Below are 13,502 nucleotides of genomic sequence, written 5' to 3'. Positions count from 1 at the left end.
GGGCGACGTGTTGCTTTGATCTTGATATTGGAAAGGCTCCTCTCAGCCGCTGTGAGGCCCAGGGAGGACCAAATTGCTGCATCAGCTGGTCCACCTACCATGTTCGAGCTGGTTTCTTCTCTACTACATGGACTTCCTGCAACACCGAGGTCAATGCAGAGCACAAATCCAGTGTCTCTTGCCAGGGCCACGGTAGCTCTGCCCAGGGAGGTGATGTTTGTTTGAGCAACCGCGCCAACGGATGTACCTGATTGTCTTGGGAGACAAATTAATCTTCTCTGAGGAACGATAGAACTGTCTAGTGTGCCTATAAGATCACCCGAAGGTTTTAGTTACTTTCCATACAAACACAACGAATGCTCACCACCTGAGATGATTGACGGAGCAAACCCCCTACTTCGCCATTCCCTGTAATCTATGTATCTATTCCCATTTAGCCATAGTTTTCAAAAAGTGTAGCGGTGGCGGTGATTGGGGCTCCAAGTTACTAAAGTAAAAAGCAAATCGGATAACTTCCTAAAGAACTGAAACTGGTTGGACAGGACTTATTTAGGCAGAGGGATTTCAATACTGACTAATCGTTAGTTTATAACCCATGGCCTTCTCTGTCAAATCCGTTTCTCTGATCGATAGGTTATTCTCCCGTACCTTCCCTCCCACCAGAATGATGGCACCTGTGACATCCTTGGATACACTTGTGCGCCCATTCGCCAATTTCATCATCGACTCACTGGAGGCTGCGCCTTTCCTAAGCTTCGTCATCCTCGCTCTTATTTATATTTTTCTCGCCTCGACCGTCATATCCTTGGTGTTCAGATTGTGCTGCCTAGCACCTGCCACAGACAACGAGTCGCAAAGGGCTTGCCCAACGTGCGACGGAAGCGGGGTTGTTGATGTAACGCAAGATAAATCTTTATGAATTTTGAGACTCACATTGTCTATCCTTGGGTCATGCAAAGTAATGGTTACATGAATCATGAGGTCTGGTGTTTGTGAAGGGACTCTAAAGGGAACCCGCCATTTAAGTTTCACCCTCTGTTCGAAACGGTCTGCAGAGAAAAAAAGTCAGATCGCAGGATATTCGTACGTGCTAGCACCGAGGAACCAACCATGAGGCAATTGACTGATTGAGCTTATAGACCACTGTTGAGAGGGTCTACGTCTATACCAGTCTTGGCCAGGTATCCTGAGTTGATCCGGTTTACCGTTGTCATCAAGAAAACAATGCAAAGTATTAGGGTCCTAGCTTCCTCGCTTTGTTGATTGGTATCCATTGTCAGTTACAGTCGCAATAGCTAATGGGCGAAGTTGCTTGCTGTAAGGGGTAAGTGATGCTATTAACCGGAAGATGTATAGATAAATCCCATACAATGCATGTTTTTCTATTGTACAATATAAAAGTAGAGATTATAACACATTCAAGAATGATCCAAACATTCGTTAGTATATCATGGTGTTTGAAAGAGGCTGATTAGGCCAGTAATAACCTGTCCCGTTTTCAGTGGTGTGAAAACCCACTCAAAGGTTACGAGGACCATGAGCAGTCGCACTGGAAATTGCCTGGCCACGGGCCTTGACTGCCATCTGCAGTAGCTTGGCAGTCCTCGACGGGTGCCAGACCCGGCTTCCCAAAACCAGAACCCAGGTGAGAAGGAACAAGCTTCCAGCTTGATGGGCAGAGGCAAGAGGGGTGGGAACAAGATAGAGCAGCGTGGAGATACCCAGGCCGACCTGGCAGAATGCAAAGGCGACAACTCCGTGCACTCCCTTCTTAGCAGCAGGTGGGAGAAGTCGCTTCATGGTAGGGGACCGACGAGTGTAAGCCCACAAAGCCATAATGGTAGTGAAGGTAGTCATAGCCAAGATACGATGATCAAGTTGAACAAGAGACGGGTTTTCAAGCATATTCCTCCACCATAGGTCAGACCTATCCTCATGACGTGAATACCTTTCGTCGAAGAGCTCCGACTTGGGTGGAGCCAGTCCTGTGCCCATAAAGGGGAACTCGTTGTAGATGAGACCAGCATCCAGACCAGCAACTAGAGCACCAGACATGGCCGTTACGAAAACCAGAGCAGCCAAACCGGCAACCGAGCGACGGAAAATCTTGAGTTTGGGGTCACGGAGCGAGTCCAGCAACTTGATGCCAGCCTCAGGATCAGCCAGTAGACGGTGTGAGCGGAGTATAGCAAGACCATTCCAAAGCATCGCAACATAGCAGACGAATGCAGCTCCAAGGTGCGCCGTCAAACGGTACTGGCTCACCCGGGGGTGGCTGCCTGGTGCAAAGAGATCATCCTTGAGTCCGGACTTGACCATCCACCAACCGATAAAACCTTGGAAACCAATCAAGCCAGCAATACCACCGAGCCGCAGTGCCATTGGCTTGCTAACCTTTTTGCGAGCGACGAAATAGAGTGCGGGAAGCACGAACGACAGACCAACAAAACGGCCCCAAAGACGGTGAATCCATTCCATGTAGTAGATCGACTTAAACTCAGAGAGGGTCATGTGCGGGTTCAACAGTTGAAATTCGGGAGATGCGCGATACTTTGCGAACTCAGACTCCCAGTCTTCTGCGTTCATAGGGGGAAGAGATCCGGTAACGGGACGCCATTCGGTGATACTCAGGCTATACCAGTTGGCCGTCAGTATTATTATCACGATACTTCTTTAGGGGAAAGCGCACCCAGATTCTGTCAACCTGGTGAGGCCACCAAAGACCACAATGCCAAAAACGCTAGCTGCACTGCCAAGCAACCAGTATGCCACCGTCTTATCGCTGACCTTAGGAAAGCTGGATTTTGCATTGGAAGCACCTTCCTCAACAGCATTCGCTGCCGCGGAGCCTGAGGCCGACCTTCTGAAGATGTTTGGAATTGCGCTTTTCGTTTTTGGAAATGAAGCAGGCGTATTGAGCTTGCTGGTATTCTGAGTAAAGGGCGAGACAGCGAAATTCTTACGGAAAGTGGATTTCGTCGCATAATTCTGGCTTCGCCCTAGACATTGACGACATGTGAAGAATTCCTTGGACAGTCGAGGAGTAAAACTCCGCATGAGGGACACGGAGCTCCCCAAGGAAGCCATAATTAGGGATATGGCAGCAATTGATGTTTGGAGAAATTGTTTGGTCCTGCGAGACAAATAAAATGCGGGAAGTTGCGGACAGACGAGAGGCCGAGACCCCGAGCGGCGCGAACCAATCATGGTGGCATGATTTCATCGTCCAGCCATAATTCCGACATTTTTTCATGCAATAGCAACATAGATGGTTCGTTATTTCTACAATGCATGCATACTACACTCCTATAGCTGCTGTTGTGGTTCAACAACGCAGTTTTCTATCAAATTGATTTGGCAAAGGAGCTGCGTCCGAAGATATGTGCCTTAACTACTCCGTATAGGAAAAATAACTATAGGAAAAAATATATGAATCGAACCATCAATGCCTCCAACTTCATTTGAAACACCATATATACACACTTATTGACGTAATAGTTAACAATACCATCGTCAGACATTATATAGAGAGAGTTGATTGCCGCAGGGAATATGTCGAAAACAGTTTCACTGACCTAGTAATTAATACTATTTGTTGTCCTGAGGCACCAAGTAGATAAGTGCCTATCCAGGTTTAGCGCCGTCAGCTCCGATCATCTCTTAGAATGGGATCGCCAACCGACATAACAGCTTCAAGGTCATTCTCTGTTCACCCACAAAGGACGTCTCGCGCACGTCTAAGAATATGTCGTATGCCGTGGAAACTAAGAAGCGCAAGTTTCATCGAGTTCTAGAATCATTGACGAAACCTTCGAACGCCGAATCCTCGTCCAAACCAACCCCCGCCGCAACTACAGCGACAACAACAACAACAGCAAATACAAATGAACGAATCTCCGCAGATCTGGCAGCGAAAAAGGCTCGCTTGAGTGATCGTCAGGATGGAAATGATCTTGCATCTGTGCGGAAAACAGTTTTGAGGGTTGCTCGTTCAAGTTCTCGAGATTCGTCAGTGTCGTCGTCCTCGCGGCCGAGTTACGTCCCCTGGGATCGCGAGCGTTTTCTTGAAAGACTGGAGACATTTCGCCGGGTTGATCGATGGTCACCGAAACCATCGGCGATAAACGAATTGGAATGGGCTAAGCGTGGCTGGATCTGTACGGATGTGTCGCGAGTGGCATGCGTAGGAGGGTGTGGCGGTTCCGTTGTCGTCAAACTACCAGATGAGCTCGATGAGTTAGATGGGTATGATAGCGAAAAGGTACAGGAGAGGAAGGAAGTTCGTAAGTTGCGACTGCGTTAATTAATCACAAATCTATGGTCAACATAGCGAACTAATTATGGTATAGGCGCCAAACTCGTCGAAGAATATGCTAGTCTTCTAGTGCAAGGGCATGGCGAGAATTGTCCATGGCGAAACAAGGGCTGCGATGGTTTGTCCTCACGATTCAAACTGTAAGACTTCCGACTGACTCGCCCAATAGCTACGATCCATCGCTTGGCCTTATCCAACCCCGATACAGCAATCTCTGGTCTCCGGACACGCTATTTGAACATCGCTAAGATGGCCGATCAGCTACCATTTCAAGAAATCATCCAGACCCCTGAGCCATTTGACCTCGAGACCATAATCAAGATACTGCCAGATGATTTTGAGAGACTTGAGGAGCATACCGAAATAGCTGTGCCTCAAACCCCTCAACGCGTCGATGAAAACCAACTGGCTTCCGTTCAAAGTCCGTCTAATCGAGGAATCTCGATTAATAGAACGGCTTTTGCGCTTGCCTTCTTTGGGTGGGACTCCGTCGCAGATGGTGCGGCAGGTTTGGCAGGCTGCGGTGCCTGCTTCCGGCGCCTGGGACTCTGGATGTACAAACCGAAGAACAACGGTGATGTGTCTGTTTATGATGCACTCGACGTTGCTACCGAGCATATGGAGTACTGCCCATGGGTCAGCGGCAAGGCTCAAAGCGGTACCGGAAAGTCATCTGAGAAGTCAGCCGAGCTGCGCAGTGGATGGGAACTCTTGGCTCAAGCGCTCAAAGTGAAACATCGCCGACATATAAGATCCACAGTGTCTGTGGATAGCCGTGCTGTTTCCGAAACTCCCTCTGCGGATGGTCTAGCGGTTGACGAAGCAAACAATGAAGCCAAAAAGGCTAGCGACCGCGAATGGTGGGCAAAGCTGCGACGAATGAGACAAGTACTAAATGTCAAGTCTCCAAAGAAACCAACTGCGCCATAATTTTGATCTTCATTGTTTCTTGGGTCTGTTCTAGTTATGCGAGCGTGGCGTTACAGGCATTGGTTATCACGCGTTAATGTCTATTTGTACAGTACCTAAACATACCATAGAGCGAGTTATTTTATTGCTCAATTACATCTTGCATAAAAATGCGCTAAGCCATTGTGCCAGTCTGCCGGTCCTGACTCTCTGTGTCCTGACAACCTCCATACAGTGATGTATGTTGTCAGTTGGGAATAAGTCATAGAAGTCGGAAGAAAGACGTGAAGGAGAGTTGATGGTTACACCATTAAGCCTGTTACTCCATGATGTAAGTTGAAACACGTAGAATGATGTCTCTTTTGCTTCATTCCCGTAGAATATAATCATAGGGTTTCGCCAGCCCCCGTTTTGGTATTTGAATGTTGGGCAAAAATGAGCCAATATACAACGCAGATATAACGCTACCTTTCCTTCGACAGTCACTTCACGGTGACACTGCCACAGTGAACAAAGAAGACAATGATGTACTCGAGATGATCGACTCCCGGATGCGGTCAAAGGACATCCGGTTTGCGCAACGCAGACATAACCATAACCAGGTCCAGGAAAGGGTGTATCTTCGTGAGCTGTTCCTTTCACTCTTCATTTAGACAAGTTTCACTCATCAGTCATGAATTTTCTAAAGTGTCGAAGAATAACAACTACCCGAACCGCGCGTCATGGCTGATGAGAACCCGCAAGCGCAGGGTGCGGAAGGCGGAGGCAAGGGCAAGAGCAGCAGTATGTATGATCCTGCACGGGACTCATGGGAGGCTCAGCAATCATCGGCAATACCCCCAACGCAACCCCAATCTGCTCAATCCCTTTCGACTCTAGATAATCCACCGGCGCAAGAGTCTTTTCCTTCGGTAAGTGTCCTGTGCTATGTCTTGTGAAGACCATTTCCTTGCCTTTTTGGAATTTCTCAATGCCCGCCTAGTTTATGTCCATCCGCAGAGCATTTGCATGCCGATATATGATTTCAACTTCGGACTTTTTTTTCCAGAGAAAAATTTAACTCACTTTTCCGAGCTTTTGTGATTCACTTCATATAAGCCCAAGCCCCCTTGCTAATCGGACCGGCATTATCATCAGGTTCTCGGCGGACCTTCCCCGACGACGCAGTCCGCGGTGCGACACACGACGTCCGCTCATCAAGAACAAATTCCTCGCGGTCCACCTCCACCTTCAATAGAATCCGAGAAAACAGGGCAGAAGCCATCGAAATTATCAGACGCATATACATCACCTAGAAACGCCAAAATGTCTAGCCCACAAGCTGCCAGTCCAGCCCCAGAGTCTACCGAGGCTCACAACGGAGCTCTTGCCTCCCCTACGGTAGCTAGCCAGAACACAACAGATATACGATAACGAATCAGAAACTAATGAAGTAGCAGGCTGTACAGGAGGAACCAAGACCTGGGTATTCCAAGCGCAGGCGTCTCCAGGAACGACATCAACAACTACGAAAGCGCGGCAGAACACCCCCATCAGCTTACGCTCGTCGCGACATGAACGAGACGGCGCAGCAGCACAATCGCAATGAATCATCAAACAGATCTCCCTCACCGCTCGCTCCACCGCGCTCTCCATCGCCCGACGCGCAGGCGCGCAAGCGCAAGCGTCCTGGTGGTGGTGCCCGGATGGGCTTGGTAGATCGCGAAACTCTACGTCGGAGACAGGAAGAAAGAGAGCGTTCCCAGCAAGAGGAAGCTATGCGATTTTCTCAGAACCGTGGGGTGACTGACATTGTCCGTCACCACTACAATGCTGTGCCCCAGCGCGGAAGAGAGTGGCGAAAGACCGAGAGTAAGATTAAAGGCCTACGAAGCTTCAACAACTGGATCAAGAGTACCCTCATTCAGAAGTTCTCACCGGATGAGGAGTTCGTGGCTAGGTCCATTGGCACCAAGGACTGGGCGGATGAAACCGCCCCACCCCCCATGGAGGATAAACGTCTTTTAGTTGTAGATCTGGGGTGTGGTAAGGGGGGTGATTTGGGCAAATGGCAACTAGCTCCTCAACCAGTGGACCTCTATGTTGGCCTCGATCCAGCCGAGGTTTCTATCGTCCAAGCGCGCGAGCGTTACAATGGTATGCGGACTGGGCGTGGCCCACGGGGGCGACGTGGGCCTCTCTTCCATGCTGAATTCGCTCCTAAGGATTGCTTTGGGGAGTATCTGGGGGATGTCCCTATTGTTCAGCAAGTAGGTATTGACCCCAATGCCGGGCCAGGTGGATCGGTGATGAGTTCACGCTGGGGCGGCGGTGGTTTCGATGTGGTAGCTTCTATGTTCACAATTCATTACGCATTTGAAAGCGAGGAGAAAGCAAGACAGATGCTGCGCAATGTAGCTGGGTGTCTGAAGAAGGGTGGCCGATTCTTGGGAGTTTGCCCCAATTCGGACATCATCAGTGCACGAGTGGCGGAGATGAACGCGAAGCGAAAGGAACGTGAGACTGCAGCGAAAAAGGAGGAGGCAGAGCCCGAGGACGGTGAGGTTGAAGAGGACGATAACAAGATTGAATGGGGCAATTCGATCTACAGAGTTCGATTTTCGGGCGATACACCTGAAGATGGAATCTTCCGACCTCCTTTCGGATGGAAGTACAGCTATTTCATGGAAGAGGCTGTAGAGGAAATCCCCGAGTATGTTGTGCCATGGGAAGCTTTTCGAGCGTAAGTTTTGTCTGCCGGTCCGCCTATCACGGTACAATCGACTGACTGTCCTAGATTAACGGAGGATTACAACCTCGAGCTCCAGTATCGGAAACCGTTCCTGGAAGTCTGGAAAGACGAGAAAGACGATCAAGAGCTGGGACCCCTAAGTGAACGCATGGGTGTTAGAGATCGAAACACTGGCGCCCTGCTCATGACCGAAGAAGAGAAGGAGGCAGCTAGTGAGTATTCATCATGGTCAGAAACGATCTGCTTGCTAACATGGACAGGTTTCTACCACGCATTCTGCTTCTACAAGGTCTAGCTTTCCTAGATATGTATACTTTTTTGACCATCTATTCACCCAATCTTTCTCTAAAGTTCTTGGGCGCATATTGTACATGTCAATTAAGAAATAGCTCAGTTGCTATGTACCATACATTCCACAATAAGCCTAGGCCAATCTGATGGCATATATAATAATAATAAATCCAATTGTACTGTACTACCGTTAAGTAACCGTAACCTTTAACCTCTCTGCCTATAAGCCCGGCCAGAAATATGTATAACCTAAACGGGCCTAGCGCCGTCGCGTCGCGTATGATCTCTTATCAACGAACCCATACTCCAATACTAATTCTTCCACCAAAAACAGCAGGACAAAAGTCCTCGCTCTCCAATTCACCTCGAAAATACCAAGTCGCACATCGCCCATATACCAAATCCAAGTGCGCAACAAAACTCACCAGAAACCCACCTACCAACAACCCCCCCAAAACCACCCACCACAACCAGCACCACAACGACCAAAGAATCAAATCAAGAGGAAAATAGAAAAGCAATGACCACTCCAACCCCAACCCCCAGTTCCTCCCAACACAGATCACGACACCCAAGCAGCGCCCAACGCCAAAGCCAAAGACCCCGAGCCACAACCCCCCCACTCCCAGCCTACGAAGCGCCAATCGCACCCCTCCACAGCGCAGCCCAAATCAAGCTCTTATCACTCCTTAAATCGAACTCGCTGCGACCATTGAAGACGCATCTTCAGCACGCGGAGGAGAAACTCACCGATTCGGCTGGGGAGGTTAATGAGCGGCTTACTGATGCGCGGGTACGGTTGCAGCGGTTGAAGGAGCGGAGGGGGGAGAGGAAGAATTTTAATGAGGGGGAGGAGAATGGGGCGCGGCAGCAGGGGGATACGGATGATTGGGAGGAGAGGCTGAGGGAGTTGGAGGAGAGGGTTGAGGGTGCTACGGAACGTTTGGAGGGGCAGATGCGGGGGACGATTGATGGGGAGGTTAGGGTTGATGGGTTGGTTGGGGTTCTTGGGACGATTGAGAGGGAGGTTGAGCAGGAGAGTAGTTTTGGGAGGAGTACGAGGAGTACGAGGAGGACGACTAGACGGCGGGGTGGGGAGGAAGATGGTGATGATGACGAGGAGGATGGAGATTATGAGGAAGCGGAGGAGGAAAGGGGGGAGGAAAGTGTGCCGCCGTCGAGGAGGTTGGATAAGTTACTTGGGGAGAACTATGCGGATTGGGATAAGCTTTCTTTGACGGAGAGGTATGTATGGGGGGTTTTTTTTTGTTGTTGTTGTTCTTTTTTGCTTTTGGTGAGTTGATTGATGATGAGGCTGATTGGGACGTTTATACACCAGATACTCGTCCAATAACGCCTACATTGGGTTCTATCGGATTATACACGAAGCGAAACACCCCGGCGAAGATATTCCTCCACTACCGCATGCATCGACGTGGTTCTCACATCTGGAAGATCCAACTACGGGTTCGGCGCAATTGGCCGATTCTTCGGCCCGGCGCACGCGTCGTCGGAGATCTCCTTCCCCGGCGGACTCAGATGAGATCGCCATCGAGAGCGAGCGCATATCGCTCAAGTGCCCTCTTACTTTACTTTACTTCCGGGACCCTGTGACAAGTTCCAAATGTCCGCATAGCTTTGAACGCGAAGCGATTGAAGATATGATTGCGCATAGTTCGACGACTGTTCCCGCGCCCCAACCGGCGGGAGCCGCCGGCCGCAGCGCGCGTCGTGTTCGCTCCGTCAAGTGTCCGGTGTGCTCAGTCGTCCTGACTGCGGCTGATCTCCGGCCGGATCCTGTTTTGGTTAGGAGGGTACGCAGACACGAAGCAGCGTTGAGACGGGAAGCGGAAGAAGATGAGTTGTCCGACGGGGCGCGGAGGAGACGGTCTGGGGCGAGGAAAAGTGGGATCACTCTTGTTGACGATGATGGGGCCGAGGACGCAAATGAGATGGATGTGGATTCGGATGAGACATCGGATGAGGATGATAGGCAGAATAAGGAAAGTTCCAGCAGCCAAGATCATGTACGAATCAAACAGGAGATGAGCACAGCTCCTGTCGATGATGATTAGTTGATGATTATTTCGAATATTATTTCTGTAAATTCACTAGAAACCGGACGGCGTTGGAATTATTCTAGCTTGTTATTGAACAAACCTCTTCTGAGTATTGATTTAACTGATTGATCCGTACTCAACCATGCCTGGCAACCATAAATGTCTCCTGGAGTACATACAACAGCCGTCCCGAAAGCTGGAGCATAAGCCATGATTTCCATATGTGCCACGAAGCTTGTCATGAGGGAACAGAGAACCAAGTAAAACTCCAGTGCGCCCGCAGTAAACAGTACCAACATCAGAAAAGAAGAAAAAATACGAAGGAAAAAAGATTAAAAACGCACTAACAGGGGTATTTTCCAGGGGGCGATTGCCTCGAAGTCGTCATGGGACAGACACATTTCTTCTCAACAATGTGCTGATATCCTCGATGCATGTCCGATAGACAGTTGGCTAAAACATTTAAGCTGAACAACAAGTCGTGGGCTATTCTATCAACACGGAGCTTTAGAATCACTAGAACTGGGTGATTCTGCTGCGGTCGCATTTTGTATTCTGGACGCGGCAGTTCCCGGAGGGTGAAAAGGAAGTAAACGTCCACAGGTCCGATAGCGAGAGAGACCAGTCACTCAGTTATTAAAGTCGAGACATTCGAGCGAAACTCAACACGCTTCTTTCTCTACACCAAGAGACTGTTGAACTGTCGTCCGCTTAATGAATGTTGACTCGTTTACTTGGTAATGAGGTTGAGATAATCAGCCACGATAAGCGTGACCATCCTAAAGTGGGTCCGTGGGGTTAGTGATAAGCACTTAAGAAAAAAACGGCGTGGGGAGTGGGGAGACTAACGCATGGGGTGCGATCCGCACATAGTACGTCCCGAATCCGCGGTAAAACCTCAACCAACCCTCATCCTTGGCAACTTTGCGAGCGCAATCCAACACACCCTTGTACGGCACCTGGCCGGTCTTAGGGTCTTTCTGTTGCTTCTGCAGACGAGTTTTGATGAAGTCGAAGGGTAAAGAAAGGAAGCTGGCGAAGAAACCAGCGATAGCGGAAGCAGCAAAGGTCTGGTTTTGAGCCGACAGGGACGTGTGAGCCTTCAGCTGAGCCTTAGACTCAGCGAAGAAAGTCAATTGACCAACATTGAGAGCCATAGCCCGCACGACGGTTGGCAAAGCTCCTGCCCACAAGGCCGGGATGCCCTCATTCTTCGAAATGCGGAAGAGTGCATCCACCACCGAACGGTAGTTTGCTCGCGCCTCTAGGGGCTTCAGGCCGTCTGACTGCATGCGTACGAGGGCCAAGTCAGCGGGATTACCAATCATAGCAGCAATTCCACCAGCGGTAAGGCCCGCACCGGCGCGCTCCGCGAAAGTGATCTTCCTATTTGCGGCTTCGGCGCGCTTATTGAGCGTTTTGCTGAAAGTATCGAAGAAACCCAGGCGGGCAGTAGTGTAAACGGCCTGGCGGAGTAAGCCTGCCGACAGACCAGTATAGAGATCAAGGATCTTTCCGCCGGCAATGATGTCGCGGGCAACGCCGAACGCGGTCGGGCGAGGGCCAGTTCGTACACCCTCCCCTGCCAACTGAAGGCGCACCTTGATCATGTCAATTGGCTGAATGACGGTGGTCGCTGTCATTCCCGCCAGGCCACCGTTAATGAAAGGAAGGGCCGCACGGGTGTAGGGGTGATGTAGAAAGTCCATCGCGGCCTGAGATTCTTTGGTAGTTGGAGAAGCCATTTTGATCACAAACAGGAATTACAATAAGCCTGGAAAGTCAGCACACCGTCGCAGTGCCGGGCGCAAATTTGAGCAGATGACGGTAATAGCAATGAGAGCAGAGCATGTGTGACCATCCACTAACCGATGGTAGAGGAAATCAGGAGACGTTATGCAAGTGCGACTGGAGATGTATGACGGTGGGGAGAAAAAGAATTGGTGAAGCTTACCAGCGAAGGATACGGTAGTATATAGCGGATACTACGCGAGACAGACGAAAAGAGGGGAAGAGGAGTAACAGAAGAAGATACGAAAATAGAGTCCGACGTGGACGAGAAAAAGCAGGGAGAGGAAGTGAGGGGAAAGAGAAGAGATCGACTGAAATAGAAGGAAACAGTGAAGTGAGTTCTGGTAGCCAGTCAGATGATGAAGCGTGACACTGCGGGGATTGGACAGCACATGTACAGTCAGTCAGTCAAGAAGTTTGGTTCTGTCCCAAGAGGAGATTCTCGGGTTATAAGGTTTTTTGAGTAAAATATAACGAGGAAAGCATGAACCAGGAACCGACCTTATTTCCGAACCAGGCACGGTCAAGACGAACGGTCATACATTAGAGAGTCGAAACAAAGCTTACTAGCAAGTCAGTAGTAGTTTCTCACGTAGCGATCTTCGCTGGATGATGCCTAAGGAGGTCCCCACAATCTAAGCATGTCTCCGGTCCCTCTGGTACCTCTCCATACACATCATAGTACTAAGCAAAGCTCTAGAGTAAGGATTAACCTGAAACTGTGGTACTACTGCATCATGCCGTCACGAATGCGGGGAACATTCATGTTGCTAAGACTCCGGGAATGATTTCGTCGCTGAATCGCATACTCTTTTTGAACCAGATATTCAGGCCTGAAGTTTTTATTTTGGTATTATGTTCTGGGATAGTGAAATGACGACAATTCCCCTCTTTCTCAGGAAAAGGATATTCACTCGATCCCTAATCGTAATCATTGAATACTAGTACAAGCTCCACTGCATGTCACATTCTATGTGAGTGGGGTGTTCGTAATATTACCGTATTGGCTCCACCCGGGGAAGGACTAGTGCTAACCCGACGACCTATTTTCCGATACCTGATGAGAATATGTGTTTGCACGAAGACCAAGAAGCATTTCTCGATTCGATACTAACTATATAGAGAATCCAGGTATTGATCTATACATTCTACAATCGCATAGAAGTTGAACAAATCAAATGTACAATCAATCCATGTACGTAGGTGCGTATTCACAGGTGATCTTCAAACAAATACCAGTCCACCCGCCCGAGCTAGATGTACCCGAGGATATAGATACTAAGTGGTAAGATCGACTGTATGACTGAGTAATTCTCTTCCGCCGCGCTGGCTCGGGTGACAACCCGGGGCCCAATCGGAGGATAGCAATTACTGAGGCATGAATCTATCCAAATGGGAGTGTCCG

The 13,502-nt window shown here is 49.5% G+C and overlaps 6 protein-coding genes across 6 annotated transcripts; 4 read left to right on the top strand and 2 right to left on the bottom strand.

Annotated features, from left to right (window-relative positions):
- Positions 1-1,518: 1,518 nt before the first annotated feature.
- cox15 (cytochrome c oxidase assembly protein cox15) lies at positions 1,519-3,087 on the bottom strand (the record flags this gene model as incomplete). Its single annotated transcript, XM_001819349.3, has 2 exons — positions 1,519-2,632; positions 2,690-3,087. 2 exons carry the CDS (start codon positions 3,085-3,087, stop codon positions 1,519-1,521), a joined length of 1,512 nt encoding a protein of 503 aa, XP_001819401.1.
- Positions 3,088-3,745: 658 nt separating this feature from the next.
- On the top strand, positions 3,746-4,303 carry AO090003000179 (uncharacterized protein; the record flags this gene model as incomplete). The annotated part of the gene is made up of 1 exon (XM_001819347.3): positions 3,746-4,303. The coding sequence occupies one exon, from the start codon at positions 3,746-3,748 to the stop codon at positions 4,301-4,303; it is 558 nt and encodes a 185-aa protein (XP_001819399.3).
- A 261-nt stretch (positions 4,304-4,564) lies between these two features.
- On the top strand, positions 4,565-5,245 carry AO090003000178 (uncharacterized protein; the record flags this gene model as incomplete). Its single annotated transcript, XM_023234769.1, has 1 exon — positions 4,565-5,245. One exon carries the CDS (start codon positions 4,565-4,567, stop codon positions 5,243-5,245), a length of 681 nt encoding a protein of 226 aa, XP_023089859.1.
- Positions 5,246-5,946: 701 nt separating this feature from the next.
- On the top strand, positions 5,947-8,250 carry abd1 (mRNA (guanine-N7)-methyltransferase; the record flags this gene model as incomplete). Its single annotated transcript, XM_023234768.1, has 4 exons — positions 5,947-6,011; positions 6,705-7,946; positions 8,001-8,167; positions 8,216-8,250. 4 exons carry the CDS (start codon positions 5,947-5,949, stop codon positions 8,248-8,250), a joined length of 1,509 nt encoding a protein of 502 aa, XP_023089858.1.
- Positions 8,251-9,907: 1,657 nt separating this feature from the next.
- AO090003000176 (SUMO ligase MMS21) lies at positions 9,908-10,321 on the top strand (the record flags this gene model as incomplete). The annotated part of the gene is made up of 1 exon (XM_023234767.1): positions 9,908-10,321. The coding sequence occupies one exon, from the start codon at positions 9,908-9,910 to the stop codon at positions 10,319-10,321; it is 414 nt and encodes a 137-aa protein (XP_023089857.1).
- Positions 10,322-11,036: 715 nt separating this feature from the next.
- AO090003000175 (putative mitochondrial dicarboxylate carrier protein) lies at positions 11,037-12,051 on the bottom strand (the record flags this gene model as incomplete). The annotated part of the gene is made up of 2 exons (XM_001819344.3): positions 11,037-11,085; positions 11,156-12,051. 2 exons carry the CDS (start codon positions 12,049-12,051, stop codon positions 11,037-11,039), a joined length of 945 nt encoding a protein of 314 aa, XP_001819396.1.
- Positions 12,052-13,502: the final 1,451 nt, after the last annotated feature.

This window comes from Aspergillus oryzae, chromosome 2, assembly GCF_000184455.2.
Source record: "Aspergillus oryzae RIB40 DNA, chromosome 2".
Taxonomy (NCBI): domain Eukaryota; kingdom Fungi; phylum Ascomycota; class Eurotiomycetes; order Eurotiales; family Aspergillaceae; genus Aspergillus; species Aspergillus oryzae.
Note: the sequence above shows the minus strand (reverse complement) of the source record. Positions and strands in the feature narration are given on the sequence as shown.